The 27,215-nt window shown below is 45.4% G+C and overlaps 1 protein-coding gene across 1 annotated transcript in view; it reads right to left on the bottom strand.

The window, feature by feature from the left end:
• LOC119464287 (neuroendocrine convertase 2) overlaps positions 1 to 27,215 on the bottom strand; it is a 201,264-nt gene that overhangs the window by 75,291 nt on the left and 98,758 nt on the right. Inside the window, exon 2 of the mRNA XM_037725193.2 lies at positions 25,599 to 25,703. Coding sequence (XP_037581121.1) covers positions 25,599 to 25,703 — 105 coding nt within the window. The remainder of the gene's footprint in view (positions 1 to 25,598; positions 25,704 to 27,215) is intronic.

Here is a 27,215-nt window from a genome sequence, read left to right on the forward strand (position 1 = left end):
AGAGCTCTAATAGTTACCGTTCGTCGTCGACGAAACCACCCCGAAACTCGGCTGCGTAAGAGCAGGCGCACTTTGCGTCGGCACCTCTGCATCGGCGGTGAAAGTCTGACCGCCACCGACCGACGACCACCGACTATGAAAGCAAATAAACCAAAGAAAGCTATTCGCTTAAAAAAAAAAAAAAAACAATGAGTGTGTCGCCTAGCTCGGAGGTGTGCACGCCGAAGCTACACAGTCCTTCACTGAGATCTAGCCTCAGGAACTGCATTTATGCACGTATCGCTTCCTGGACTTGTGAGGCATGTGACCACGGCCCTAGTGCTTTTCTCTCTGCGAACTACCTCTAGTCCAGGTGATGTAACGTGGTGCGCAGTAGAAGTCGCTGGCCGTCATAGTGGGGACAGATGCAGAGGAGATGTTTGATAGACTCCTCACACCCGTTTTCTCGCTTCCAAGGATCGTCCTAATCTGCAGAAATAATGTACGTCGAGGTTCACGCCTTTCGCTACGAGGTGCACGTGGAGAATGGATTGGTCCGACCTGCGCGTCCTGCGCTACGAAAACGATTTTGACTTTTCTGCCAGGCACTGGTCTCCACGAGACACTTTAATGCTGCATGTTATCTATGCGTCGTATATCCTGAGCATTTAATTTATGCTTTGCGCGCCAACGAGTTAATCTCTCCAGTTTTCAATAAGGAGACCCTTTCTTTAGTTTTCCTAACCCGAATTTATTTCCCGATCACGCTAAATGGTCTCCAGTTATCGATTTCATCAATCCAATATCATATTCCTGAATCGAATACATTGATTTGGAACACAAGTAGTCGAAATTTGAATATTGGTGCAATAGATATAAGGTGCTATTAACAACTTGTCTGTGTATCTGTCTGGCTTACAGTGCGGACAGCGCGACCGTAGGCCCACTATATGGCTCAAGACCCGGGCTTCCTCAATGAGTGGCCTTAAAGCTTTTACAAAGCCGGCACATTAATATCGAATGACACGCTCGGGACAATGATCCGAGAAAGACGAGCGCCCTAAAAATCCCCAGACTGTTCGAACAATTGTGCTACTGAAAGGGAAAAAAAATTCACCGATGATTACGATCCTCCCTAATGCGAAATTTGAGCGCAGCTCTATACGTGTTTTCACTTCGCGATACATTGGCTGGCTTGGACAATCTGTCTCGTGCGGCACGTTGCGAACGGAGCGAAGTGTCGCGCGACTGCCTCGCTAATTAGGAGATGGCGAGAGGCAGCGCGTGGGTGACGCGTGGGCGCGGTTCACAGCAGCCGCCGCAGACAGACCTCCGCTCACGCAGCGCTTTGTTTCCATATATGGTATCGGGGGCGTCATCGGTGAACAGAGGACGCGCGCTACTCTGGCGCCATCGTCACCGCAGAGCCCGTCTAAGGCGGCACTGCTACGCTTTTCTTATTACGCTTTCGCCATACCCTCCTTCTCCGCTTTCCCCCTCGTACTCTCTTCGCTATCGCGGTCTTTCATCCCCCGCTGCGCTCCGCGTTCGCTCTTTCTCCCTTCGCTGTGCTCGTTCGCTCGGTTACGAGGGCACCTAAGAGCTGCGCTCTGAAAAACTGCGCCTCTCACTCACTCACTCACTCACTCACTCACTCACTCACTCACTCACTCACTCACTCACTCACTCACTCACTCACTCACTCACTCGCCGATTGAAGAGCTCGAATTATTGAGTTATGCAAAAACAGCGTCGCCGAAGGAAATCCACCGGCAGGATTGACGTTGGTGTCGTGAATGCAGCCGCGTAATTTCCTGCGTCCTCATCAGCAAAGCGCCGACAAAGAGCTAAGAAAGGAAACATTTATTTCTGAAACATCCTCGAGCGTCGTACCAAGCCTGCTTCTTTTATTTTGATTCATCGTTAAAGAATAGGAGAGGGGCGCCGAATAGACTGCACTCCGCAGAAGCTAAGGTGCCCAGATTCCCCCAATGGGAACGCGGGGATTCCCTTTCGAGGAGACTTCGTTTTGCGCGGGAGGTATTAGCATAGTGCGATGCAGCGCAGCTGCTTCAGTCAGAGCCCAAGGCGATTGCGAGACTCCGTCTTTGTGCGCGGCGTCGAGTCTGATTGCGCGCCGCTTCGGACGCTGATTGGGAACAAGAGGCGTTGATTGGGCGACAAGCGTGGCGCGCGCGCTCGCTTGTAGTGCAACTGTCAAACCTGCGCAGGTGGCTAGTTGATCGATTGGGTGCATAAATGGGGAAAACAAGCAAAATAAATAAATAAATAGATAGATAGATAGATAGATAGATAGATAGATAGATAGATAGATAGATAGATAGATAGATAGATAGATAGATAGAGCCAGCTTGCTCTACGTTGGGGGAAGAGGGAAATCAAGAGGAGAATGGGCGGTGGAAGGGCGGTGGATGGGAAGGACGCAGGAACAAGCTGAAACACACGACGAGCCTGGGGTCCAAATACACTATTAGGGGCGAAGCACCTTAGGGCCGAACCTTGTCCCTCGTAGTCCGTAGCTCTGGTTGGCATGGAGACCGCTATGTATGTATGTATATGCATGTATACATATATGTACGCCAAACTCCGGCTTCCGGAAGCCGGAACTTCTGCTTCCGCTTCCGCTTCCGGTTCCACTTCTGGTTCCGCTTTCAGCGCTTTGACCGGATGATCCCCCGGTGCTTTGCCCAGTCATCATCATTCACTTCATGGATATGCGGTGTTTTTTTAAATGCGAAGCATTTCTTGGCGAACATTTGCCTCTTTGACAGTAAATATCTAGCCGCCTACGTCTTGGTTCGGTTCTCTCAGGGTCGTTTCGTTAATTTGGTATGTACCAAAATTGGCATAGTAGGACAAGAGTGTATGACGAACATAAATGATAGGCCATGACATGAATGTCACGACCTGCGTGTCATGTAGGTCATGAAACAGCCGCCTAGAATGACAATGACTCAGCGAAAAAAGATGAACACTCAAAAAACCACTGAAATGGGTTCGCACGTGGGTACTAAGTGGAGGAAACACTAAAGGATGATGGTATAAGTTGTAGTCATGAGCATGACTCATCAAAAATGATAATGACTCAGCGAAAAAAAGATTAACACTCAAAAGCCACTGACATGGGTTTTTACGGGAGTACTAAGTGAAGCAAACACTAAAGAATGGTGGTAGAAATCATATTCATGACCATGACTCAGCAAAATGACAGTGACTCAGCAAAAAAGATTAACACTCAAAAACAACTGAAATGGGTTCGGACGTTGGTATTAAGTAAAGGAAACACTAAAGCATGGTGGTAATCGTCATATTCATGAGCATGACTCAGAAAAAATGACAATGACTCAGCGAAAGAAGATGAACACTAAAAAACCACTGGAATGGGTTCGGGCGTGGGCACTAAGTGAAGTAAACACTAAAGGATGATGGTAGAAGCCATAGTCATGAGCATGACTCTCGCTTTCGCTTTAAGGTCTCTTAAGCGTAGCTAAATGGACTCCTGAGGACTCATGACATGAATGCCATGACATGCGTGGCATGTAGGTCATGAAACATCCGCCTACGTCGTGGTGCTCTCATGGTCGTTTCTTTGAACTTGGTAGGCTCCCCGCACACTGCTTCGCTTCACATCGATTCCCACAGGGCGTGGGATCTGCCGGCTTTTTAAGGTATCACGTAAGGCTCGGCACATCATACTGCTGGTTATAATACCACGTGCTTGACGTCAAAACATGCGCGATCGACATAGGTTGACTGCTGAGTTCAACCTGAGCATTCGCCAACTAGCTGCACCTAGAGGCAGCTACTCTAGGTGAACAAGAAATTTCGTCGGGAGAGTGAATCGCGTGGTTGATATTTGTCGGCCAGCTACCGCGCTTTTCTTACTTAGCATTCTTACGGCGTTCACTGCCATGGTTTCGTCATGATGCCCGTCTGTGCCTCGCTAGGTTGCAGCTTGTTAAATTGCAGCACCTGTAAAAAGCAACGAAGCGTCTCCAAGCTCAACGGGGCTGTAACTGGCTGCCGCATGTTGAAAGGCGAGCATGCTACATCTGTTCCACATAGAGCAAAAGAAAGGACGTGCTATGCGCGAACAGGATAAGAGAAGAAATTGAATAAAGAAGTGAACGAACGTACAAAAGTACGTAAAAGAAAATATTCAGGAACTTACGAACGTTAGCTAGGGAACAGGCTAGCGCATCTATAAAATTACAATTGAAAAACGAATTGAGTAACGAATAAACGTACTAATTGAGGTTCCTACATGCGCGCAAGTCGTTAGCTGCCGTATTGTCTGACTGTCTGGGCCTACGATGGTCGCAGTGCTGGCGAGAGCTGGGGTTATTTTTTTTTTTGCGGGCTCTGTTTGGCTTGGCAAATGGGGAATTAGCCGAGCTGTGATTTTATTAAGAGGTGCTGATTGAGAATCACGTGCAGTACTCGAAGCGTGGGCACTTTGACTCAAGGCCACGCCGGAACGGAGCGGAGTTGTCGGACCACTGAGTGTCTCGCCCATCGAACAGATGTAAAATGGCTAAAGAATAAGCCGAGCGAATGTTGTCTAGAGTATATTAGGGGTAACTATTGAGTCGGAGATAATAATTAACGCGTCATTTGGGAGAAGGATGTTAAATTAGCCAGCGAGCACGGAACAGGCATACGAACGAACCATCGAACCAAGCGAATGAAAGAATGAAATTTTTTTCGCTAGACGAGAGCCACTGTTGAAATTGAAATAAAATTTAATTCTGCAATTTTAAGGGGCCAAAACCCTGAGTATCAGGAACGTCGTAGTGAGGGACTGCGCAATAATTTTGACCACCTGTGCACCCAATGCACGGCACACGGGCATTTTCGCATTTCGCCCACATTGGAATGCGGCCCCTGCGGCCGGGATTTGATCCCGCGACCTCATGCTAAGTACCGCAACGCCATAGCTGCTAAGCTACCATGGCGGTTAACCGCCGTGGAAATAAGCGTAGCACAGACATACGTGTACATGACGAGCGAAATCAATCCGATTCTTATGCGAATTCGAATAAATGAGAGAAAAGTGGGGCCTGCGTTACATATCCTTGAAATCTTCTTTCAAGCTATCACCGATTGCTTTGATTAGCCATGGTTTCAGCATAAGTAATAAATTTATTACTGATGCTGAAACCATGCTCTTTTGCATGGTTGCAAATTGGTTGCATGCCTGCATGGTTGCAAATTGCTCTTTTAACAGAGCAATTAATTAATTCAGAAAAAAAACTAGAAGGAAAGAAAGAAAGAAAGAAAGAAAGAAAGAAAGAAAGAAAGAAAGAAAGAAAGAAAGAAAGAAAGAAAGAAGTGAGTGTGTATGTTATATACATTAGAAAATGAGCAAGCAAAACATAACCTATATGAGTGCCTATACAAAGCTGAACAAATTAACAAGCTGTCGGAGAAGCTAATTATCGCACGAGTGAAAGCAGGGATGTGTCAAACGATTGGATGTGCGATAGCGCCTGCGCGCGGCCAGACTGCTGCGTGCTGCAAGCACATTTCTGCATTTTCTCAAACTTTATCTGCAGTGCCTGGAGAACACATCTATGCGTCTGCACCCCTAATCATCGTGCTTGCTCTTGCGGCACGATAGCGTGTGGCCTGTCCCAATACTACAGCTACGTACTGGTCCGAAGGCTAATTCGAATTAATTGTAAACGCCAGTATAGCCGGCAGCACTGGACAACACAGCACGAGCATTCCGGCCGCTTCCTGACGCTGCTTTACGAAATGAGCACCAATTCAAAGCTTGCCTAAATGCGATAGCGTTCTGTGTTCAAAAGTCAAAAGCCACCTGGTCATGACGTAATGCATTTTTTTGGGGAGACATTATAAGCCACGCTCTGGTGGCGTGGAGCAGAGGTAGAATACCCGGCTTCAAATCTGAAGGTCGTAAGTTCGAATCCTACTCCAGTCCACCACATTTTCAGGCATGGAGTGGTGCCTGACACCGGCAAGAAAAAAAAAATATATCGCCGAGAGCTAGTGGGGCTATACTCGTTCAGGTACAACCAAACTAGGAAGGCCCACTAAGCTTCATCAAAGTCGCTCCCTCACCAGAACAGGAATTGGCCTCCCTGGTGCAATATTCGGCCACTACCTCCCTCATGACTCCGACAATTAACCCATGGCGCTCATTTCCCAGTGGCTGCGGAGCACCTGACCAAGGCGGCGGTCAGACCTGCTACGCGGCAGAGGGTGCTAAGAATCTCTGGGTACGAGGCTCATAAGCCTCTTGAGGTGAAGAGCAAAGGTATATTGCTTTCTTGTTTTATGCGTTGCTTTCTGAGAACTCTCCTTAAAAAAAAAGAAAGCACCGACAATTACGATACTCCCTAATGCGAATTTTGAGGTAAGCTGTTTAGGTGTTTTGAATTAGCGATATATTGTGGCAGGAAATACTGATCGACAGGGTACTCTCGGCGGCGGCGCTGAGCCTCTGCCCGGACAGCTCGTTTAGAAGCAGCGGCAGACGAATCATTTCCACTGGTTGCGTCGCTCAATGTTCAGAAAGAAAGCGTGAACACGGGAACGCGTGGCTCGAGCGGAGCGCATTCTCTAGCGGCGGCGGCGCAGACGATGTAGCGCATTCGCTGTGGCTCCGAAGGCCGCGCCAGAGCTCCGTTTGCATATATATGGTATCGGTGGGCGCAGTTCCCGCATGTCTGGCTGCCGCCGTGGAGCATGTCTCGCGCGGTACTCCACTTTTCCCCTCACCATCCCCCCCCCCCCCCCTACACCCTCCTCCTTCGTTTTCTTCCTCGCGCTCTGTTCACTATCGCCGTCTTTCACCCCCCTCGCCGCCCCACGTTCGCTCTTTCACCCTTCGCTGTCGATCGTTCACTCGGTTACGCCGAGGGACGCCGCCGTTCAACGTAGGAATGGGCGCCAAAGAGATTCACTCTAAAAAGAAATGATTGACAGATTTAGAAACTCTAGCTCAATGCGCTAAAGCATCCCTCCTGCAATTAAGTAAAGAAAGGAAGTCTAGCAGCGAGTAAGCGTCCCTCTGTGTCTTTACTCTTGTCGTCAATCATATTTTCGAGTCCTTTTCCCGAGTTTTGGATAGGGCCTATTGGTTATTTTATGTCGCGAACTACCCTAATCGCGATTAGAGAATGACCAGAGAGGGAAGGCAGAAGGATACACCCTGTGTTTTTTAAACCTCGTCGCAAATATTAAATTAATGCATTTAGCATCCAAAGCACCGTGGGACGTCATAGTGGAGTGCTGAAGATTACGACAACCTGGACTTTTATTAACATGCACCTAAGGCACGGCGATCGAGCACTGTTTTCATTGTCGGCCTCTTGGGCCCGTAATGAAAACCATGACATTGTTCTTGGTTTATAGTGCGAAGGGACAAATATGAAGTCTAGAACACAGAACCAACTGTCCAGCCTTTTGCATGACATTGTTGCTCAGCAATTGTTTCTTTCTTTCTTTCTTTCTTTCTTTCTTTCTTTCTTTCTTTCTTTCTTTCTTTCTTTCTTTCTTTCTTTCTTTCTTTCTTTCTTTCTTTCTTTCTTTCTTTCTTTCTTTCTTTCTTTCTTTCTTCTTTCTTTCTTTCGAATTGACGTCATGACCTGTCCATAGCCCATCCTCCCACTGCACCTGATTACTACGCGTCGTGAAACTGAGGTTGATGTGAAGAGCGGATCGACCAACAAGTTTTGTTGGTCAACGCCCGCTTTCAGCTGGCTCGGCTAATCAGCCCACGCTCAGGTGTCGTTTCTCCAGGCCGAGGTGCAGTTTATCTTGCACCGGATCACTTCGCAGACGACGCAGTACTACAAGCTGATCTCGTCACTACCACACAAGACAGGATAGACATATAGATAGAAATCAAGCAAATTTTCTGTTTCCAACCTTACGCCGGGCGTAAAGAAAAATTACGTAATAGGAAGGAAAAGCGAGGAACGACAACACTGTGATACACAACGGGACGCATATCAAGTCTACAGACGGTTACTCTGAAGTCGAACAAGAATTTTGCATAGGCTCATTTGCGCAGAACTATTGTATAATTTACTGCGTGTTGATTACGAAGTAATGTTGAATTTGCAGTGTGACATATTTATTGATTAAGCCAAAAGCACGACAGATGTGTAGAAAGAAGCATGCATGGGAAACGACTTACAACGCTCGGTTCACAATAAATTCCTATATGACACCCAAGTTTCACGTTACGGAACTGACAGACCCTACCCAGATTACGTCTGCGTTGGGTTTCAATACAGACAAATCGTATTTATTGGCGTAGTAAACAAAGCTTTCCATTCAATGCTTTCTGTTGCAGAAGTCAATGTTAAAATTCGTCACTTGTAGGACGATTACATCTGTCAATTTGCCCATAAGTCCTGTTTATCGATTGTTACAGCTCCGTCATTGCCCATGGCGTTCTTATATGCATGACATCGTCAGTGCACTGAACAACATTGACTAAGTACTGAACCTAATGCTTTTTCAGTGACGACGTCGCGTACTGTTTCTAGAAGGGACGATTTTCTTCTACTATATTTTGTTTAAGAAATTTCCATGCTTGCATTGTGTCTGCGGGTTTCTCCAATTTCTCCGTTTGTTGGGTGTGCACGTGTGTATGTGTGTGTTTGTGTTAATTTGTATAATTTTCCGAGTTTGCAGGAGTCCTCTTGCTGTTTTTCTAACTTCGATAATGATGCGACAATGGTGTTCTCCTTAGAGGCCTTCCTATTCAATAAAGTACGTCCTCAAATCCTTCCCTCTTGTCTTCCGAAATTGTGGTGCTTGTGTATCTAGGCTCAAAGTGCCTAAAAGGGAGCATAAAAAGGTAAAAATATTACGCATAATCGCTTACTCCTCCTCTAACCCAACTTACTTCGAAAAAGCGGTTACACAAGGCATGCTACAAAACCGAGAGGCGAGTGTTCGGCTCGTTAAAAATAACGAGCAGTACGAGTCGTGGGTCGAGACAACGCGGGGTAATATATATTTTTTTGACGTAATGCGTCTTTTATTTCGGTCAGCATAAGGATTCGCTTGCTAAAACCGGATGTAACTTGACATGCATGTAATGAAATGTAACGAAAACATATAATGCTAATATCGCTTATGAGTGCAACCGTACTTACCCATGTGCCTTACTTTGATATTGTTGCGCAGGGGAAAGAAGCCATTACTCGATCATGTATGTGTCACGTGCACAGATGGCGTGGTTGTCCGCGCCCCGCACGACGCAATCGGAACTAAATGTATCCTCTCGTTCGGGGTTCAGAGAAGCGTACGCTCTCTGAACAAACGTACCGCCGAGTGTACAGTTCGGCAATACGTTTGTCGACCCGAGCGGGAGGGGTCGCGTTTGAGAGAGCTCACTCTGCCATAGTAAGTATGATACACCAAACTCAAACCTGTGCTCATTAGGAGTTATAAGGCTTACAAGCGTGTAATATTTTTGCAGAAATTTGACGCTTGGTCGGTTATGGCGCGCCCGAGTTTGACACGCAGGGTCGCGATATAAGACATTGTCGCTGCAATTTAGTTTAGTGTATTCTTTTACCGTGCACAGGGAGATACTCACGAAAACGCCGTTCAAAAACTAAATCAGCCTTGGAGGTTTCGTAGGATGGCAGATAGCTGGCATTGCTAATACGGATCTGGCTTCAACAGCACTGCAGGTTGGCGAAATGCAAAAACGCCCGTGTGCTTGCGTTGTAGTGCACGTTAAAGAACCCCAGGTGGTCAAAATTAATCCGGAGCCCTCCACTATACGGCGTGCCTCATAATCAGAACTGGTTTTGGCACGCCGTTAAACCCCAGAAAGAAGAAGAAGCACTGCAGGTTGCTGCCACACACAAACGAACAAGTCAGACGAAAAATGTACGGTATTTTCGGCTGGTAGTTTTTGAGTGCTTTAATCGTGGCCCCATTTCAGCTGATGAAAATCGGCTACTGTAACTATCGATGTGAATAGCCGAAATATATATATATATATATATATATATATATATTCTTCTTCGCACGCGTAATGCGAAGACGTGGGTTTATACCTGCGGCACATTGCTTTTTTTCGTCCGCTTTAATTTTTATTGATATCTAATTTCGATGGGGTCGAATAGCGGTCGCCGTGGCCTGCAATAGAACACGCCTTTGCGTCTGTTTTATTTGCGTCTGTTTGTGCCTTATTGCTCATTTTTCATGCCGTGGTTATGTACTTCCAAAGAAAACAAAATTCACGCAGGGACTCTTCTGTGAGTTGTCTAAGTATGCATAAGCATTGTGCCACTTGATCACCTCCACGCAGCCCGGTGTCATTATCAGTGTTATGACACTTGATCTGGCCAGAACAAACGACAGCGCTGCGGCGACACGACCGACCACGATGTGGTCGGTGGCGCAAAGGATAACGCAACCAAAGTTCTGTAGGTGGCAGCGCCATGTGCGCTGATGACGTTCCAGTCATCATAAGCCGTTATCGCTTTTTAGCGCCTTGTCCGTCCGCGTCAAAGCTTTTCAACCGTGATCAAATGACCCCGGCGGCGGCACGGACCGATCAAACGTACTTTGGCACCTTATCTTGAAAGCGATCTGCGAAGCGGACAGGGGGTGCCGACTGCTGATAACGCCGCGCGCTGTTTTTTCGCCGCTTCGTTTGCGGTTGAAGCGCCAGGCGGCACGAAGGTAAAATCACTTGCTGCAGCAGGTTCTGTTTTGAAAGCGATCGTCTGACGCGAGGTACGGACGGACGGACGGAGGGCGGACGCACGGACAGTTTTATCTTTGGGTAAGCATAGAAATGCTTACGCATTTAAAATAATGGATAGAGAGGGGGAAAACGTAAATGTCGTGCCGCTGTTAAAAAAATAAAAATAAAAATAAATAAAAGGTTTGTTTTTTCTGTAAAGTTTGTTTGGCCTCACAATGACTTTGTAGGTGGCAAAAACGACTTCCAAAGCTATGGTTGCCTTTCTCTTAGCATGTTGTTGTTTTATTTTTTTTATTTTTCATTTTTCCAAGCTCGCCGAATATTTCCAATCATAATGTGGGGTCGGTGACTGACGAAATATTTTTCTACAAAGAACTTCCGGAGGCATAAATTGCGCACTCGCATTCGGACCAAAATAGGAATACGGTGAGTTCACTTTCACATTTTACGAACGCTAATTTTCTTTGAAAAGTTAATCGCGACATATGGTTAAAAATTAAAATAATAAAGAGAACGAGCCGATTTTTTTTATTCACACAGGGCCGCCAAGAACTTGAATTTGCATATTTCCTAGACTGTGAATACGTGTACATTTTAGTGCGTATTTGCATCTGTGCCTGCGGCAGTCTGCGGCCAAACACCTGCCGTAGCAGACAGCATTCACAGCACGAAGTGTGTTTGGGATTTGAAAAGCGCTTCCGGAAGTAAGTGAATGCAATAGTTGTGCTGTTATCACAGTAATATTCAAATTTGCTGTGCGTGTTTGCACATGAGGCATATGAGTATAGAAAAATGTAGAATTATAAGAATAACAAAAATCAGACAAATAAAGATTAAGTGAGTAAAAGTGAAAGTTATACTCGTTGAATATATTCCGCCGGTAGAAGCTAGATTTCAAGAATAAATACACAAGCGCTTCGCAGAGTGGCCAGCAACTCTCAAGCGGTGGCTTGTACTTTAGCTTAAAACTCAGCTTTCAACACAATGTTTTTTGTTTTTTTTTCGTGCGAGGAGTACAAAGTAGGTGAATACTTAACACCTTCTAAGTATCAGTGACGTGCTAATAATAAATTGCGGAGTGTCACAGAAAAATAAAACGCGAGCTGTGTTATGCACAGGTGGGCGGCAGCTGTTCAGTAAATTTTAATTGGAGAAGCTTGTCTTTTTCATAACTAAAGTTTTTTTTCTCTTTTTTTGTTTGGAACCCCTCTGGTTTTTTAATAATTAAAGTAACATGTGATATCTGGAAATGAAGAGTGAGGCAGTCTTGCCACAAGTAAAAAAAAGTGCGAGAAATGTCAGGTCTGTTTTCAGTCGAGCTCAACTTTAAGGAAAGAGAAATCACTACTTGTCCAATAGCGAATGGGCTCTTTCTGGCGTAGTTTCCCGAGTTCTCTTTCTTAATTTATCTAACACAAATTCATTTCCTTGAAGCAGCGCAGGAAATAGTGTCGTTTTTTTTTATCGTCTTGTTATCTGTGGTTAAGGAGATGCTTCCGCCTGTAGGTGAATCCGGCATCTCCTTTCCTCTGACTTGCATTAAAGATGAAAAATATATTAGTTACATTCTTGCTGCGTCCTATTACTTACTTGCAACATCACCCATTCTAGTTTTCAAAAAGAACACAACCGGCTGCAACAACTGAACTATTCGCTCCACCTTCGCAGCCAAAGTGGACTTCGCCGACGCCAGACCGCCCTGACTTGTCGAATGGCCTATTCAAATTCTTTCGCTTTCGGCACTTGAGTGGTCGACAACGCTATGTTTGATGACTGAGGTCGCGAGGAGACCCTTCAACGCGTTCTGTGCGACTGTGTACCATGTACGGAGACGATTGTTTGCAACTGCACCAGCTCGCTTTCATCAAAGACCACTATCAAAACAAACCATGTTGGCAAGCTGATCTCATAAGCGATTGCAATAGAGGGCGATGAAGCTACGGCTGCCGTTTTTGACGACAAAAGAGAATGCACAAGCGGCTGTAGCCTAACTCGTGTTCATTGTAGCGTACATGATCCCATACTATGATAGTGCGTGTGGTGATAGTGACCGGCTGTGAGCGTGTGTGCGTGCTCTCTCTACTTCCCACTTTCCCCAGTGTAGGATGGCAAACCTAATTTTCCGTTCTGGTCAACCTCCCTGCCTTTTCCGTTCTTTGGTCTCATTCACACTCTCTCCCGTCGTCTCCGGTGAGCCCAAGACCGCTTTCAGGGGGGAATATACTTGTACCATTGTCGTATGCATCGCTGGCACAGAAAGCAACGCGAGCGCTGCTAGAACGCCTCAAGTCGACAGGTTTCTCCCTGCCTTTTATGACCTCCGAGTGCACCTTCACGCGTGCGCGCTGCCTAGCGATATTTGTCTCCCCTCTTTATCTTTTTCTACCTCTTTGTCACCTAGCCCTCAGCACGGGGCAGCAAAGTAAACGTGCTTCGTGACTGGTTAACCATCTATTCTGTTCTGTTATAAATCGATTGTTGTGGGGAGACTGAGGTAGAAAGTGGATCAGCTACTCCGCTTCTGTCTATACTACAGCAATAAATAACAAATGAGTAATAATAAAAAAGTATTGAAAAAATGAAACCAAATCGGTGATGAAGATAACCAAAGTAAAGATAAGAATACTCTCCGTGAATTTCCTTTTTTCTTTCTTTGTTTATCTGTTTCTCTGCGCGCATATGCACACGTATAAATAATCACGGAAACAAAAAGGTATCTGCATTTTTACAGTACGCAATAGACAAATAAAAATAAGTGCAGAAGCTGGAAGTGGAAGCCGGCGAATTAACTGCCAGCCAAGCTGGACGCAGAGTTTGATAGAAACTTTGAGTGGCTTCTCCTCGCTATGGCAAAAGAGAAGGCAGGTGGGTTCTGGGTTTGACTACTATAAAAGAGCCGGCCATACTGCCAGCAAAACATCCACAGAAAGGGAGACACACGCACAGAGAAGATCGACGCTAATGTCGCCCCGACAAGCGCGCGCTTTCATCCCTGTCACTTGGAGAGATTCCCGGCATGTTTGTGACATATTTGGCCCCTCTAAACAGGAACGCGCGCACACATACGAGAGACATCAAACGAATCGGCGAATGACTTGATTGAGTGAGCCCACGGGATTGCGTCTATGGGAACTGTCTGAAATTCGGCGAAGTAATTAGGCTCGCGAATCTCGTTCGCCTCGATGAAGCTCTGATGAAGGTACATTAATGTGCGCGTGTTTCAGCAATTCAGTCGAGACTCGTTATTATCACCCTCTTAATTACGAATCGCTGTAATTATGGACTGCTGATGGCGGCGAGTTGTCTTCTTTCTCTCGGTGCATTCGTGATTAGTTCATATGGAGAGACCGAATCGGGACGACAGACGGCAAAGAGGCACAAGAAAATAAAGCAACTCACGAGTCTAAATACGTGAGCGCATACGGCCTACGCGATTTTGCATACTCGACGCAATTAAAGCAGCGGGAAGACGCGACACGTGCAATTGGACGGCACAAACGCTTCAGTTTAAACAGCAGCAGCAACAACAACAACAACGACAACGACAACAGAAGATCAAGAAAAAGTTTGGTCTAAGTAGCATGCTTTCATAAAGCAGAGAGCACAGGCCTGGTATCTAGGAGCTGCTGGTTTAGCCCAGTGTGCTAAGAAACTCGGCTTTTGAGCGTGGGCTAGCGCCAACGTTATTCCTTTCAAATTTATTCTGTTTTTATACATTAATTTCTTCATAGCGATTACTGAGGCGAAGTTAGGACGGAGGCTAGAGCTCGCGCGGATAACACAGGCTTCCGAGAGTGAGGGTGACGTGGCGTCGCGGCGATGCCCTCTCTCCTCACGCAACGCCTCGCGCGCCAATGCAGCAGCAGGTGATTCCTTTCCCCCGCTCGGATCCGTCGAGGCGCGCACGTGATGTGGTGTCGCAGCCAATGGGAATTTAGGTGCCGTTTCGCTGCTACTGACGCCGGCTTTTTCGCTCAATGGGCCATTTGATGCTTTCGCATGAAAAGAGGCGATATGACGCAAGACGTTATCTGAGCTCCAGAAGGTCCACTCCCCAGAAGTGCTGGGGATTCAAAGTGAATTGGAACGTTATCTGCTCAACGGTCGAAATAAACAAGATACGTTTAGAGTAATGGTGGATGGAAAGCAGGGAAGAGATCCATGGAACCGAGGTCGTTGCAGGCATAGCGAATTACTATACGACATAGATATATAGGTTTAATTAGGAGAGATAGGAATAACACTATAGATGGCAATATATGCATATAACACCTGATTAGCTCAAGCAGGCTATAGGTGACTATTGGTCGCCGCCTCGTTTCGAAGAGGTGGCCAATATAAATAATCAACATCACCATGGAAATGAAAAATTAATAAGAGGGCCCGCTTCGCTGGAGGCTTGGTTGATATCACGGTGTAATAGGACGCGTAACAATGTGGAGTATGAATAGGACCAGGAGAGTGGGTCACTCGCGACAAACTTCATCCAGAGCAGATAGGTTCGCTGTTTATAGGGTAGGTTCCAGCGTGCGCAAACAGGTATGTGTGCCGCACGGAGGCTAGGGAGATAATATTGCGAAAATGCACGCCTATTTCGCAATTTGATCCGCGTGATATGATTGCGGGGCGCAAATGTGCTTGTGCATGCTGGCACCTACCCTATGAAAAGCGAACCTGCCTGCTCTGGATAAATTTTATTGCGAGTGGCGCACTATACTATTCTTTTCTTACCCCACATTGTTTAGTGTCGTATTACACCCTAATGAGTGTAAACCAACTATACCAGCAACAAATTGTGAGACGCGGCTCATTAGAGCTTGTCGCTGGGCGAGTTATTTTATCCGCGTTGCCAAGGGCAACGTCAATATTTAGGTAAACACACCGAGCTACAGTTACTGTAAATGGCTCTACACCGAGCAGACAGTGCGCGCCCTCTATTTAGTGTTTAGAGAAGCCTTGAAAGGGAAGGTGAACATATTCTTGAAGCAAAAGTGATTTACAGCGCCAAGACATTTGAGGTTTGAATTATATTGGAGTTTATTGACAGTCTTATGAAAGTGTACACATATTTCTCTTCATTAAACCCATAGCCGTAGAGGCTAGTACGCGCGCTCAAGGGCATAAGCTAAGCAATATAAGTAGCCGAAGAGCGTTTATCTTCACCCTTTTGAACGCGACATACTTCCACCGTGAATTTATTAGCAGGAGTACAGCGAGATATAAATTAACCGAGACTGCGCTCACGCCTCGCAGGCTTGATGGACAGGCAGATCTACAGAAGATCTCGGCTTGGATGCCTTCGTCTCGCACGGCTTGTGCTCGATAGGAGCACAAATGTCCATGTGATGGTGTTAGAGGAGCATAACATCTATCATCGGTATTGCTTTCGCGTTATTCAAACGCTCATACACGGCAAACCTTGGAAAATATACTAGTAAATGCTTAGGAAGACTAAAACACTCTTCAGGTTACGAAGGTAGGTGTCACCGAAATGTAACGCTGCTGTGCTTGCTATGTGCAGGAATAGGTCTTAGTAATTGCCCTATTTCCCGAATGAGTTATACATCCGTTATTACACATGAATCTCCTCGTGAATAATTTCGGCCGGAAACCAAGATGCCGATAATGACGAGGCAGACACGGCTGTACTGAAAGTGTGAGGCGAATCTAAATTTGGAAGAATTACACTTCCCCTGAAGGTTGGTGTCTTCAGACTGACATTTTGTGTGATTTAGTGTGTGGTTATCTTTCCTCTCAATTTAGTTTCACGATTATCCGTAAGCATTACTGACTTTTTATGCACATTACTGTGAACTGCCCTTTTTGAAGACGAACCGATATGTGCTGAAGTCATGTGCTGATTAATCATTACGCATAATTTGTATAGATCTGCAGTTTGTGTCATGTTCTTACTATGCCTCGTGCTTGTAGAGTGCATGTAGTGCGTTTCTTTCAATCTAAGCAATCATGAAAGCGTTTTTATTTTTTAATTTATATCATTCTCTCATTTAGTGTTTTTTTGTTCATGTTTTAGAAGAGAGGGCTTTCAGTAGCCAAACTTTCTATACTGTTGCAGTTAACAAAAAAAAAAAAAAAAAAACACATCCACAATACAGCATTAATAGACGCGAATGAATGAAAACGTGTAACCCGAGTTTAATATAGCCATGAAGATGGACCTACGTTAAGCGTGTACATCTGTATACCAGTTATTCTTTTCGAATAAAACCTACAATTGCGAGTAAGAGATCGTCTTGTGCTTGTCACCTCTGTGTACGTCTATTTCTAGCGCTGCAACTAATTATGGCACATATGACGCTAAAGCGTGTCACCCGAACTTTATGGTACCGAGACTCGTGTTCAAAAAAATCAAAACAAATGTTTTTCCTAAGCCTTGCGAAGGCTCGCTGACGCCTGATAAATTGCGCCCGTTATTTTAAACGTTGACGAAGAGAACACATTTAATATATAAAAAATGTTGATACCAACTCCGGATAATTTGTAAGTTCATCCCGCCAGCCTTGTGGCAAAACCGGTTACACAAATAAACTGAGGTCACAGACAGAAGTGAGCTCGTATTCCCACCAACAAGATGTTTCGTACAGGGAAAACAATAAGCAGAAAGACGACGGAGCTTTCGTAACTGATTCGGTTGTCGCTATCCATCGACGCGTTAGCATAATCCTTTTATGCACAGCGAGGCATTCTTGCCTAAGGCACGTGGGCCAAGGTTCAATTTGCATATCGTTACTTTGCCGCAGAGTATATCAGTACAACCTCGGAAGGGACGGGGGTGGAGGGGGAGATAAGGGGGTCTCGGCGCCGAGAAAGATGCGATTATCAGGGTTCGCTGCCGATGGCTTTTCTGTGTATAGCAGCTCTCAGCCACGCGCGAGGTGCCGAGGCAGAAAGCCTTTGATAGTGTAAGCTAAGCGGCATGCATCTTCCGAGCTCTGACACTAAGCAGAAATGTGTATCCTGCCTGAAAATAGACGTCCTCGTGACAGGGCGTGTGTCATTTACACCGGGGGAAGAGGCGGGCAGTACGCTCTCAGAAATTAATTTAGAAACCTGTCTGTGAAGTTTTAAATGGTCTAACGGCGGGACTCGAATTTTCCTGGAAGCTTTCTTTTATACACGGTGGTGCACAAAGATGTAAACATATGCAAATGCCACGTAGCTGGCCAGAACCAAGGTAACGTTGTTTGCAATCGCTTGGAGATACTCAGATTATTCTTTGCATTCCACCTAAATACATAATTAGGCTTCATTATTTAGCAACTTCTTAATTATACGAGGGATCGTTCCGAAAGTAAGTTTCGTCATTTTTTTTAAAGAACATGGTTCACCAGGTGAAACAAAAAATTGCCATAAGAATCCGCGCCCGTTGCTCGTTCAACGATGGAAGGAGCGTCGGCGGAGGAGAAATGACGTATGCGCAGAGCACCGAAGAAGAGAGAGTAGCAGCGGACCGGCGTGCCCGAGGTTATTCGAGGGCAAATCACTGACGTGCCACTCAGTGACTGAATCACTGAGTCAGACGTGTGCTGACAATGTGGTCGCCAGTGAAAGTGCGTGTTGGTATGAATGGGCCCGTGGGAATAGTGTGTCCGTCATTCATGAACGACTACAGATCGTGTATGGTGAAGAGGTCATGTCTCGTCAAATGGTTGGTCGCTGGTGTTGCATGTTCAATGAAGGATGGCAGAGTGTGGAGGATGAAGGTCGACGTGGGCGTCCCTCCACATCAACGAATGAAAACAACAGTACTAAAGTACAGGACAAGCCGCACTCCCGGGACGTCACTTCCAAAACAATGCTGAGGGGGAGCAGGCTGTGCGACAATTCCTTGCATCGCAGGATACCGAGTTTTACCAGAGTGGTTCCTTCAAACTGATTGCACACTACGACAAATATCTCAATGTCGGTGGCGACTATGTGGAAAAATAGTGCATGGTGCATAGTTCCTGATGCCATGGTGTATTTCTATTTGGCAATAATGTTTCCGTGTGAAAATAAATGACGAAACTTACTTTCGGAACGTCCCTCGTATAATTAGATGAAAAGTGTCAATGAGAAGATTGTAGAGCCACATGAACAAAAACTCCCGATACAGCTTTCTGTTGCTCAATACGTGCGACATAAAAGTGTTTTTCCAAGCGAGAAAGAAGCCCGCGAATACACGCAAGATTGGCGCGCGACTGGTCGCTCGAGGCATTCGAGTTTTCCAGCATGGGTACTTCAGGAAGACAATCAATAATAATTAATCACTAAATATTTGTTTACTGAAAACATTTCATGGCATTTTTTACGACTTCTCTCTCCATGGCCAGAAATAAAGTGGAACAAGCTTTTTAAAAAAGTTTCTTCAAGTGGAATTGTGCTTCGGCTCTTCGAGGTTAATTGCGAGGAGCGCAGACCAGCGTCGAGTGGATGGAAGATAACAACATAGAGAGAGAGAGAGAGAGAGAGAGAGAGAGAATACAAGAGCATGAAACCAGAGTTAACCATGATAGTCAGCGGAAATTTTTGTGATACTTGTGTAGATACGTGGCACGCCTCTCGGGCAAAATATTGCTGGTTTTCATAATCAGTGATGGTAATAATCGTATGCTTCGTGCAGCTCATCACATCACGCATTATACTTCGGCCTCGTCGGTGTTATTCCGAAGTACCGGATGGTTATTATTCGCCTGTTTCTCCTCTTATTATAGCACTGCTCTGCAGCGTAAAAAAAAAAAAGGGGGGGGGAGAAAGAAAAGAAGAAGGGCTGAGAAGTTAGTAATAAAGGGAATGGTTTCGTGCTTCCCTCAAACAGAACATTACGCGCTAACATGCTGAATCTGACGTCACTATTTTCGTAATGTTTAGATTTTGCAGCATCGCAAAAAAATGTGCGGCACTGAGTGTTTGAAGGCGCGTTTAGTGTTTCCCAGCACGACACGCGCACGCACGCACGCACGCACCACTCACACACGCGCACACACACACACACAGCACACACACACACACACACACACACACACACACACACACACACACACACACACACACACACACACACACACACACACACACACACACACACACACACACACACACACACACACACACGAGCACGCGCACGCACCAAACACACACACACACACACACACACACACACACACACACACACGCGCACGCGCACGCGCACACACACACACACTAACAAAAGGACAGACGTGCTCGCCGAGATTACGGCCTTTGTAACACACCAGGCAAACGGGTGAACGAAACGTGGACTCATTAATGCATATCCTCTAGGCAGAACGCAATGAAATGTCATGTTTTCCAAGAAGCGACCGAAACATGCATATTGCATTCTGTAGTCCACGCTTTTATTCCTCTCGATTTTCCTATCTTTCTCTTTCGTTTCATTCAAATGTGCAGCGCACACTGACACACGCCATTCTTATGTAATGCCTCCCGTGTGTTAAAAAAAATGGGGGGGGGGGGGGGGGGGCATGCTACGAAAGAGCTCCCCAGCTCTTATATTCATAGCCTGTGCGCGTTGTTAGCTTTCAATGGCGTCCACTTTTCTCGATGGCAAAACTGAGCAAACTAAGATTTTGCAACGACGCACGGTGTGAGAAAAAAAAAAAGCAGCAACGCAGTCGCGCATAGTGCAAGCAAATATTTGCATTACAAGAGCGACCCGGCTGAGAAAAAGAAAAGAAAGAAAAATGTAGTGTTGTTCATGGAAGGAAGCGAACGTGATGAATGGAGGAAGCCTAGCTTTGCAGCCTCGCTGGCTAAGTTTGCTGCAGAAAATCTCTCTCTCTTTTGCACCTCCATCTCTTTTACTCCTTTCAATTGGGTGCCCGCTCCAAGTCCTTCATCAGAACCCGCGTGGCACTCGACAATTTTTTTTCTTACTCTTTAATCACGAGTTTACCGAGCAATTTTCAGTCGCGCGAACAGTGGCTCTTTCAGGGGTGTTGCTTTGAAAAGGCTTCCGCGAATTCAAAGGAATCTCGCGATTGAAGTTCAGCAAAGCTTTGTATACACTACAGTGTACCGGCTTTAGTTTCTTTTTTCTTCTTTTTTTTTGTTTCGTGCACCCTTGAACGCTCTTAAATCTTAAATTGTTCGGGCGTAAAGACGCGACATCGTGACATGCGAATTTCGAAACGCTACAGGCTTTGTAAGAAATAATAATGTGGACACTAAAAACTCGACTAAGCTTTTTATTCGCTAGCATACTGAAAAACCATTCCCTCCGAACGTTTCTAAAGCTCACACAAGCTTTAGTGAACAGGCAACAAGGCGCTGTCACGGTACAACGTTCAAGAAACAAACAGGGTTCGGTTCGGTTCTGTTCTATTTGTGTTCTGTGTGCTCTGTTCTGTTTGTGTTCTGTTGTGTTTGTGTTGAGTTTTTGTTGTGTTTCTGTTGTGTGTCTGTTGTGTTTCTGTTCTGCATCGTTTAGCCAAGCATTAGCATCAAGATTAACTAACTTCAAAGTTACACAACGACATATGCCGTTGTGGACGGTGTCAGATTAGGTTAAAATGCATGATTTAACATGCATGAATGTCCCAGAACGCTGTAGTTGTCGCATTTCCCTAGCATTGATATGTAGCCACCGTGGCGAAAAATCGAACCCGCGTCCTTGTGCTGAAGGCGTGATAAGCCACTAAGGCGGGCAAAAAAAAAAAAAAAAAAGAGTGCCAAGGTGCAACAAAAGCAGGCAAAAAAAAAAAAAAAATTCAACCTACGCCATTCTTTGGATATTTGTTCCGACCTTCTTTTTTACCTATGTCACGACATCTTGAGATTAGATTGTAGAGGTGACCGACACTCCCCATGAGTTTGAGATAACTATTGAAAAATACCGGAGGGTACGTTTTTTTTTTCGGCCTATCGCTCTCGAACCGAGGCAGCCGGTAACCTCGCTGCCATTATCGATTACAGTTTGACCACGAGACCACGTCTTCGATCAACTCGAAAGTTCTAGGTTAAAAAAGAAAAGATAAAATGAATATTCGTATAGATTACGTCTCACGGGAGCTTATGCAAGCTTAGAAGACCTGTTGCCTGAACCGCTCTTCTCTCGCCGCTATCGACCCAACGTGTCTGTTTTCACGCGGAAAACTTGAGGCGAGTGTCCGCACCGGCTGCGGTGAGGAAACTCCGATAACGCTGGCCTCGCGAGCCGCGTAAATTGATGTACATTATGCAAATGAGATTGACTACGAAGCCCTCGTAAGGCAACTAAAACCAGCGAAAGAGATATGAGAAAAGAAGCTTCTGTCCACACCGCCTTGAGACCACTATACTGACCGTCGAGGCGACATACGGAGCTTTCGTTTTAATGACTTACTCTACTTTTGATGTTTTTCTTAGATGAACTTGCGAAAGCTAGAGTTGGTCTTTAGCTCACGGCATCGATCGCTGCGACAAAAAAGTTTAAGGTTACCTCATTTTTTTTCTGTCTAATTTGCTTTACCCTGTAACACTACGAAAGAAAAAAAAATGTTTGTATATTTGGTGCGTGTTTCAGGATTTATGCATTTTTTAACAAGTTAAGAGACGCGGGGCGAGACCAAGAAGCACAAAGGACACAACGTTAGACTGACTAATTATTTAATGCGCGTTGTAGCACATATTGTACTGTATTGTACTATATTGTACCTTATATTAGTAATTCGATGGTGATCCGAGCGCGTTTAATCAGATTGCAGGTGTGACGTGAACAATGCTTTGCATTCTCAAATCAACGTGTACACTAACGATTGCTGTGCAATTAATGTAGGGTGGCGCGTGAATAAATACCGGACCCACTTGAGCTGTGAGATTAGATTAGACGACCGACAAGTATTCTCGACTATATTGGGTGCGATTAGGACGTTGCCCGACTTTCTGGGAATACGTTTGCCCAGTCAAGAGCTTGGGGGAACAATTAACGCCTTTGGCAGTGTCTCTTGTTCTTCGCCGTCATTACAATGCGGGTATTTCTATCCTGCATCTCAAACAGCGTTCCAAACGACAGAATTGGAGGCGCAGTACGAAGAAAACTCTTCGTAGAAACCAGTATGCGATTATCTTTAGTATCATGTGTCACATGAGCGCGATAAGAACGCACTCTTTCTGTCTCCGACAGGTGAGCGTACGATGCACTTGTGCCATTATTATCGACAACAAGGTTCGTCTGTGTTGCAGTTAATCGGGCCAACTAATTACCATATGCGGAGCGAATGGAACGAGGCTGATAAAGTTCAAGCTGTTCAGCGCAGCTGGTACGTAGGACCTGGGTTTTCACCGGCACTTTGTTTCCATAGATAAGTAGGTTGAACGGCTACTGGGACATCAATGAAGCGTTCCAGTCTCTTGATTCTTTACCGCGCATTACACAAACCGAGGGAGAGTTACGTCACAAACACGTGGCGATGCTACATTACAGACGTTCGCAAAAAAGAAACTGCCATCGCTGTAGTGAGTGTGGTGTCCGCTGACTGGTGCGTTGATGAGTTTGTTGTTCTAACTGAAGTTTCTCGCCTCAACTCTATTTGCACGCATCTAGTACATGCAAGGACAATAAAACATTGCGCCAAGCTTTCAAAAGGTTGCTGCGCTGAAGGCTCATGCTTCAAAGCGGCGGACATTGAAGAAGAAGCGCAGAGTCGGTGTTGCCATCTGCCGTTTTCTGCCCACACACGTACTGCACCTAACTAGGTGCTCTTCTACAGTATATACGCGATGCGTCATAACGCCCCCGTTTGTTTACGAGCGTGCAACTAACTCATCTGCAGACAAATATTGAAAGGCGGCCATGTTTGGAATTTGACTCGGAACTGGTATTACTCTATACCGCCAAATCATGGCGCGTGTAAAAGTGGGCGTTTAAACCAACTTTGTGTGCAGAAACATTAGTCGCGCAGGCGAAGCTGGCGTTTCACGAATTCATTAATTGGATGCCCGAGGCAAACATGGCGCCATCCTGACGTGGTTGGCTACTTTAGCGGAGTGCTATGTTTGTTGGGCATGAAAGTGCGGCTTATTAACGAATAAGTTCAACTTCGAGCTTCACTGGTTGATTTTTGAGCCCAAACAGACGACACCTATGACGTCATTACGGCACTTCGTAAGGTTCAGGGTGTTTTCTTGTATTTGTGTTCACCGGCAGTTAAAGAAATTTGCAGCATGTAAAGTAAGCGCATTTTCTGATACATTGTAGTCCCCTTTCATTTTTCATTTGTGTGTAATGACATTCGCACTTAATGTCATTAGTCGGCTGCTAGGCGGGGATATCTAATCTCTTTAGAGGAAGACGACTTCTGCAAACTAACGAGTTCACTGAACTCATTCGAATGGGTTTTTGTACTGAGTACTCTCGCCGAAAAGTGGCCTCGAAAAGATAACGTAATAAAAATAAACAATTCATTATAGCAATTAATCTTTTCATTCTCAAGAATCGTTATTTTCTGGAACGCAACATCCAACTTCTTCATTACCTTCTTCGTGTTCCGCCATGTCGGACATATTGCCGTTTCGACCAATTTTTCGATTCTTAGCTGGCTCCAGTCTTTTGTGGACTTAGTATGTGCAACGCCCTCTTGAATATTGAAAAAACCGTGTTATAATATTTCCGGATGAATTCCACCAAGCTAAAAAATTGTTTTTATTGAAAATGCATACCTCTAGGAACATTTTGCTCATACACTAACCTTTTTTCGGTCGGGCATTGCCGCTTGCCATCGCCTGAAAATTACATTATCATCAGCCATGCAGCAGCGCACGGTAACTAATGCATCGAATGTCATAAGATACAAATTACATTAAATCTTCACGTGTGACATGGGTATAAGTATGAATATTTGGCTGGATTGATAAATTACACTTCTGGATGACTAGAAACGTAAGTGTTACTGAAGTTTCAGTGAGCCAGAAAAGTCGCAACAACAACAGACATGCTTGAATAGCCCGCTTCAGTTCCTCGTGCCGTCATAAGATTTGGCGAGCGTATGCTCAAAACTGCTTAATAGCTTATCAATACGCAATGCTTCCACTGAATTCTAAGGGAACCATGAAAAAAATTATTCCCCTACTTGAGTTTTGATAACTTTTTCTGAACAAGAACGGCGCAAACACATCCAGCTATTTCGAAATGTGTGACGTCAGATTAACCTAGCAGGATTGGGCTTAAAAGCGAAATTCAAAATTTTTCCGTCGTTTCCTACGCCCATAGGTAATTCCTTTCCCGCAAAATTGAATGTAGATCCAGTTTTAAAAAGTGCTTCTCCAAACTAACCGAACTCCACTTGCAGGTACGAACGGCCTGCTCGAAATTTCACATGTGTAATTAATCTAATTACAGAAACCTAACATTATTTTGTAATGCCACTTTAAGCCTCGTAGCAACCCATCGCGATCCCTTCAGGAGAGCTGGCAGTAGTCACTTACAGATGTTAAACTCGTCAAATAACGTACGTCGTCAAAGCGTACGTAAACCGCCGAAACCCAATAACGTTCGGAGCATGCGCAGTGAGGACAACGCTGTTTTTTTTTTTTTTATACGTACGTAATGCGTTCACGTTTGGTTGCAAACGCTATTTTAAAGCTGTCTACTGACGAACTGCGTGGTATCTCCCGTAGCATCTCGATATACTCGTACAAACGCACTTAATAGTGGGACTTCACTTAATATTGCGATGCCGGGCAGCAGTTCGTGTTTCATATCAAATTAGGCCAGCTGCACGGAATTACGCGCACAACTCGGGCAGGTATAACAGATCCTCTGGGTTGACGTCCGCATTCACATAATGGCGTCACTGCCAGCCTACTTATGCCGGTACCGTCCTGCCGCAACCCATATGCGCGTTCACTGAATACGAAGATAAGCGGGACTCACCTGCGGGTCGGCCCGGAGTTTGCGCATGTGCGGGATGCTTCGCTTGGTGCGGGCCCGGGGCACGGCGCGATGAACGAAGTGGTACTCGTTCTTGGACCCCAGCACCTGCGCACCAGGAGAAAAATAGATGTTTCGCACAAGCCGTCTATCGGTGGTGTACAACAGACGTGTTCAGGAAGCCTTCAAGTACACCGAGACTGAAGTGGGACCTCCTGTACACTTTTTCGTTCTCTCTCTCTGTTTTTTTTTTGAAAGAATCAATGCGTGGTGCCTACAAAATGGAAGCCATGACGTCAGCGGTAGTTTTCTGCTGCCCGCAGACCGGCAAAAGCCTGGTGCCTTCGTGATTGATTTCCCTTAGCGGGAAGGATTGAAGCTATGAAGGAACATTTGTTAACGGAAGGCGTGGGGGGAGGTGCAATGTGGAAATTATAGGTCGTAGAACTTATAATATTGTTCATTTCAAACGAAGAAACTCAATGGGCTCCACAAGAATGACTACAAAAATTTTAGTCTGAGAGTGCCGTACGAAACAACGAAATATAAGAGAAAGATAGAAATATGTAATGGGTGCTGGAGGTATTTGCTTGTTATAGAAGCCTGAGATGGTGTACTCGAGATGACCAGGGTGTTAAATAATCAATTAGTACAAAGCACGCACACTGACAGGTAATTAGGTTGTCTAGTTGAGCCACTGAACCATACGAATATAGTAAGAGCGTCTTCGTTGGCGCGAAACACTAACGACGCTGCTCTAAGGTTCAAGTGCATGACGCAGCCCAAATGAGCTATTAAAGAGATTTAGTGTGGGTTTCAGTGTAGGTTTCTTTCTTTCTTTCTTTCTTTCTTTCTTTCTTTCTTTCTTTCTTTCTTTCTTTCTTTCTTTCTTTCTTTCTTTCTTTCTTTCTTTCTTTCTTTCTTTCTTTCTTTCTTTCTTCCATGACGTCTACTGAATCAAAGATCACAAGATTCTTTAAGCAGCAACACAGTATGGTGAAACGGGAAACTAAGAAATTCTCGCCATTTCAAGAAAAAATAAATAAATAAATGAGAGCAGCAGAGCGAGCGATCGTCCCGATATACGAGTAGAGGCAAGCTTGCAAACTTGCAGTGAAAAAAGGAAGTCAAAGGCACACACAAAAAGAAGTTGCTCGCTTCCGCGCCTTTCTCCCGTCAAGAGTGTAACGACGGAAGCAAAAATAGCTGACAGGAAGGCACCGCAAGTGGCGTTAAGACAGGATAAGTGGATGAGGCCTGTCCACACTGTGCCAAAAACGCCGGCGCCAGAGACATACACACATACAGAGGTATAAAACCGTAGTGCAGTCAGTATGTACCTTAGGGACGGGAAGAACGCCGTTCCTGACGCCCAGTAACCAAGTTATGGCTTCGCGAACAAACAGCGCCGACGCAAGCAGCCGTTATACCCCATCCTCCCGATAGAACGTCGGAAGTGCGATGCGGAAGTGTCTTTTTTCTTCTTCTTTTTTTTTTTTTTCTAGCAGGACAAAGAACACGTCAGAACCTGTTAGCGTGACTGTTCCCTGCTTCAACACATTCGAGTGAACTTTCCAACTTCTCGCTTTCTTCAAATAAAGCCCAGTTAAATGTCACTGG

This window comes from Dermacentor silvarum, chromosome 9, assembly GCF_013339745.2.
Source record: "Dermacentor silvarum isolate Dsil-2018 chromosome 9, BIME_Dsil_1.4, whole genome shotgun sequence".
NCBI classification, from domain to species: Eukaryota; Metazoa; Arthropoda; class Arachnida; order Ixodida; family Ixodidae; genus Dermacentor; species Dermacentor silvarum.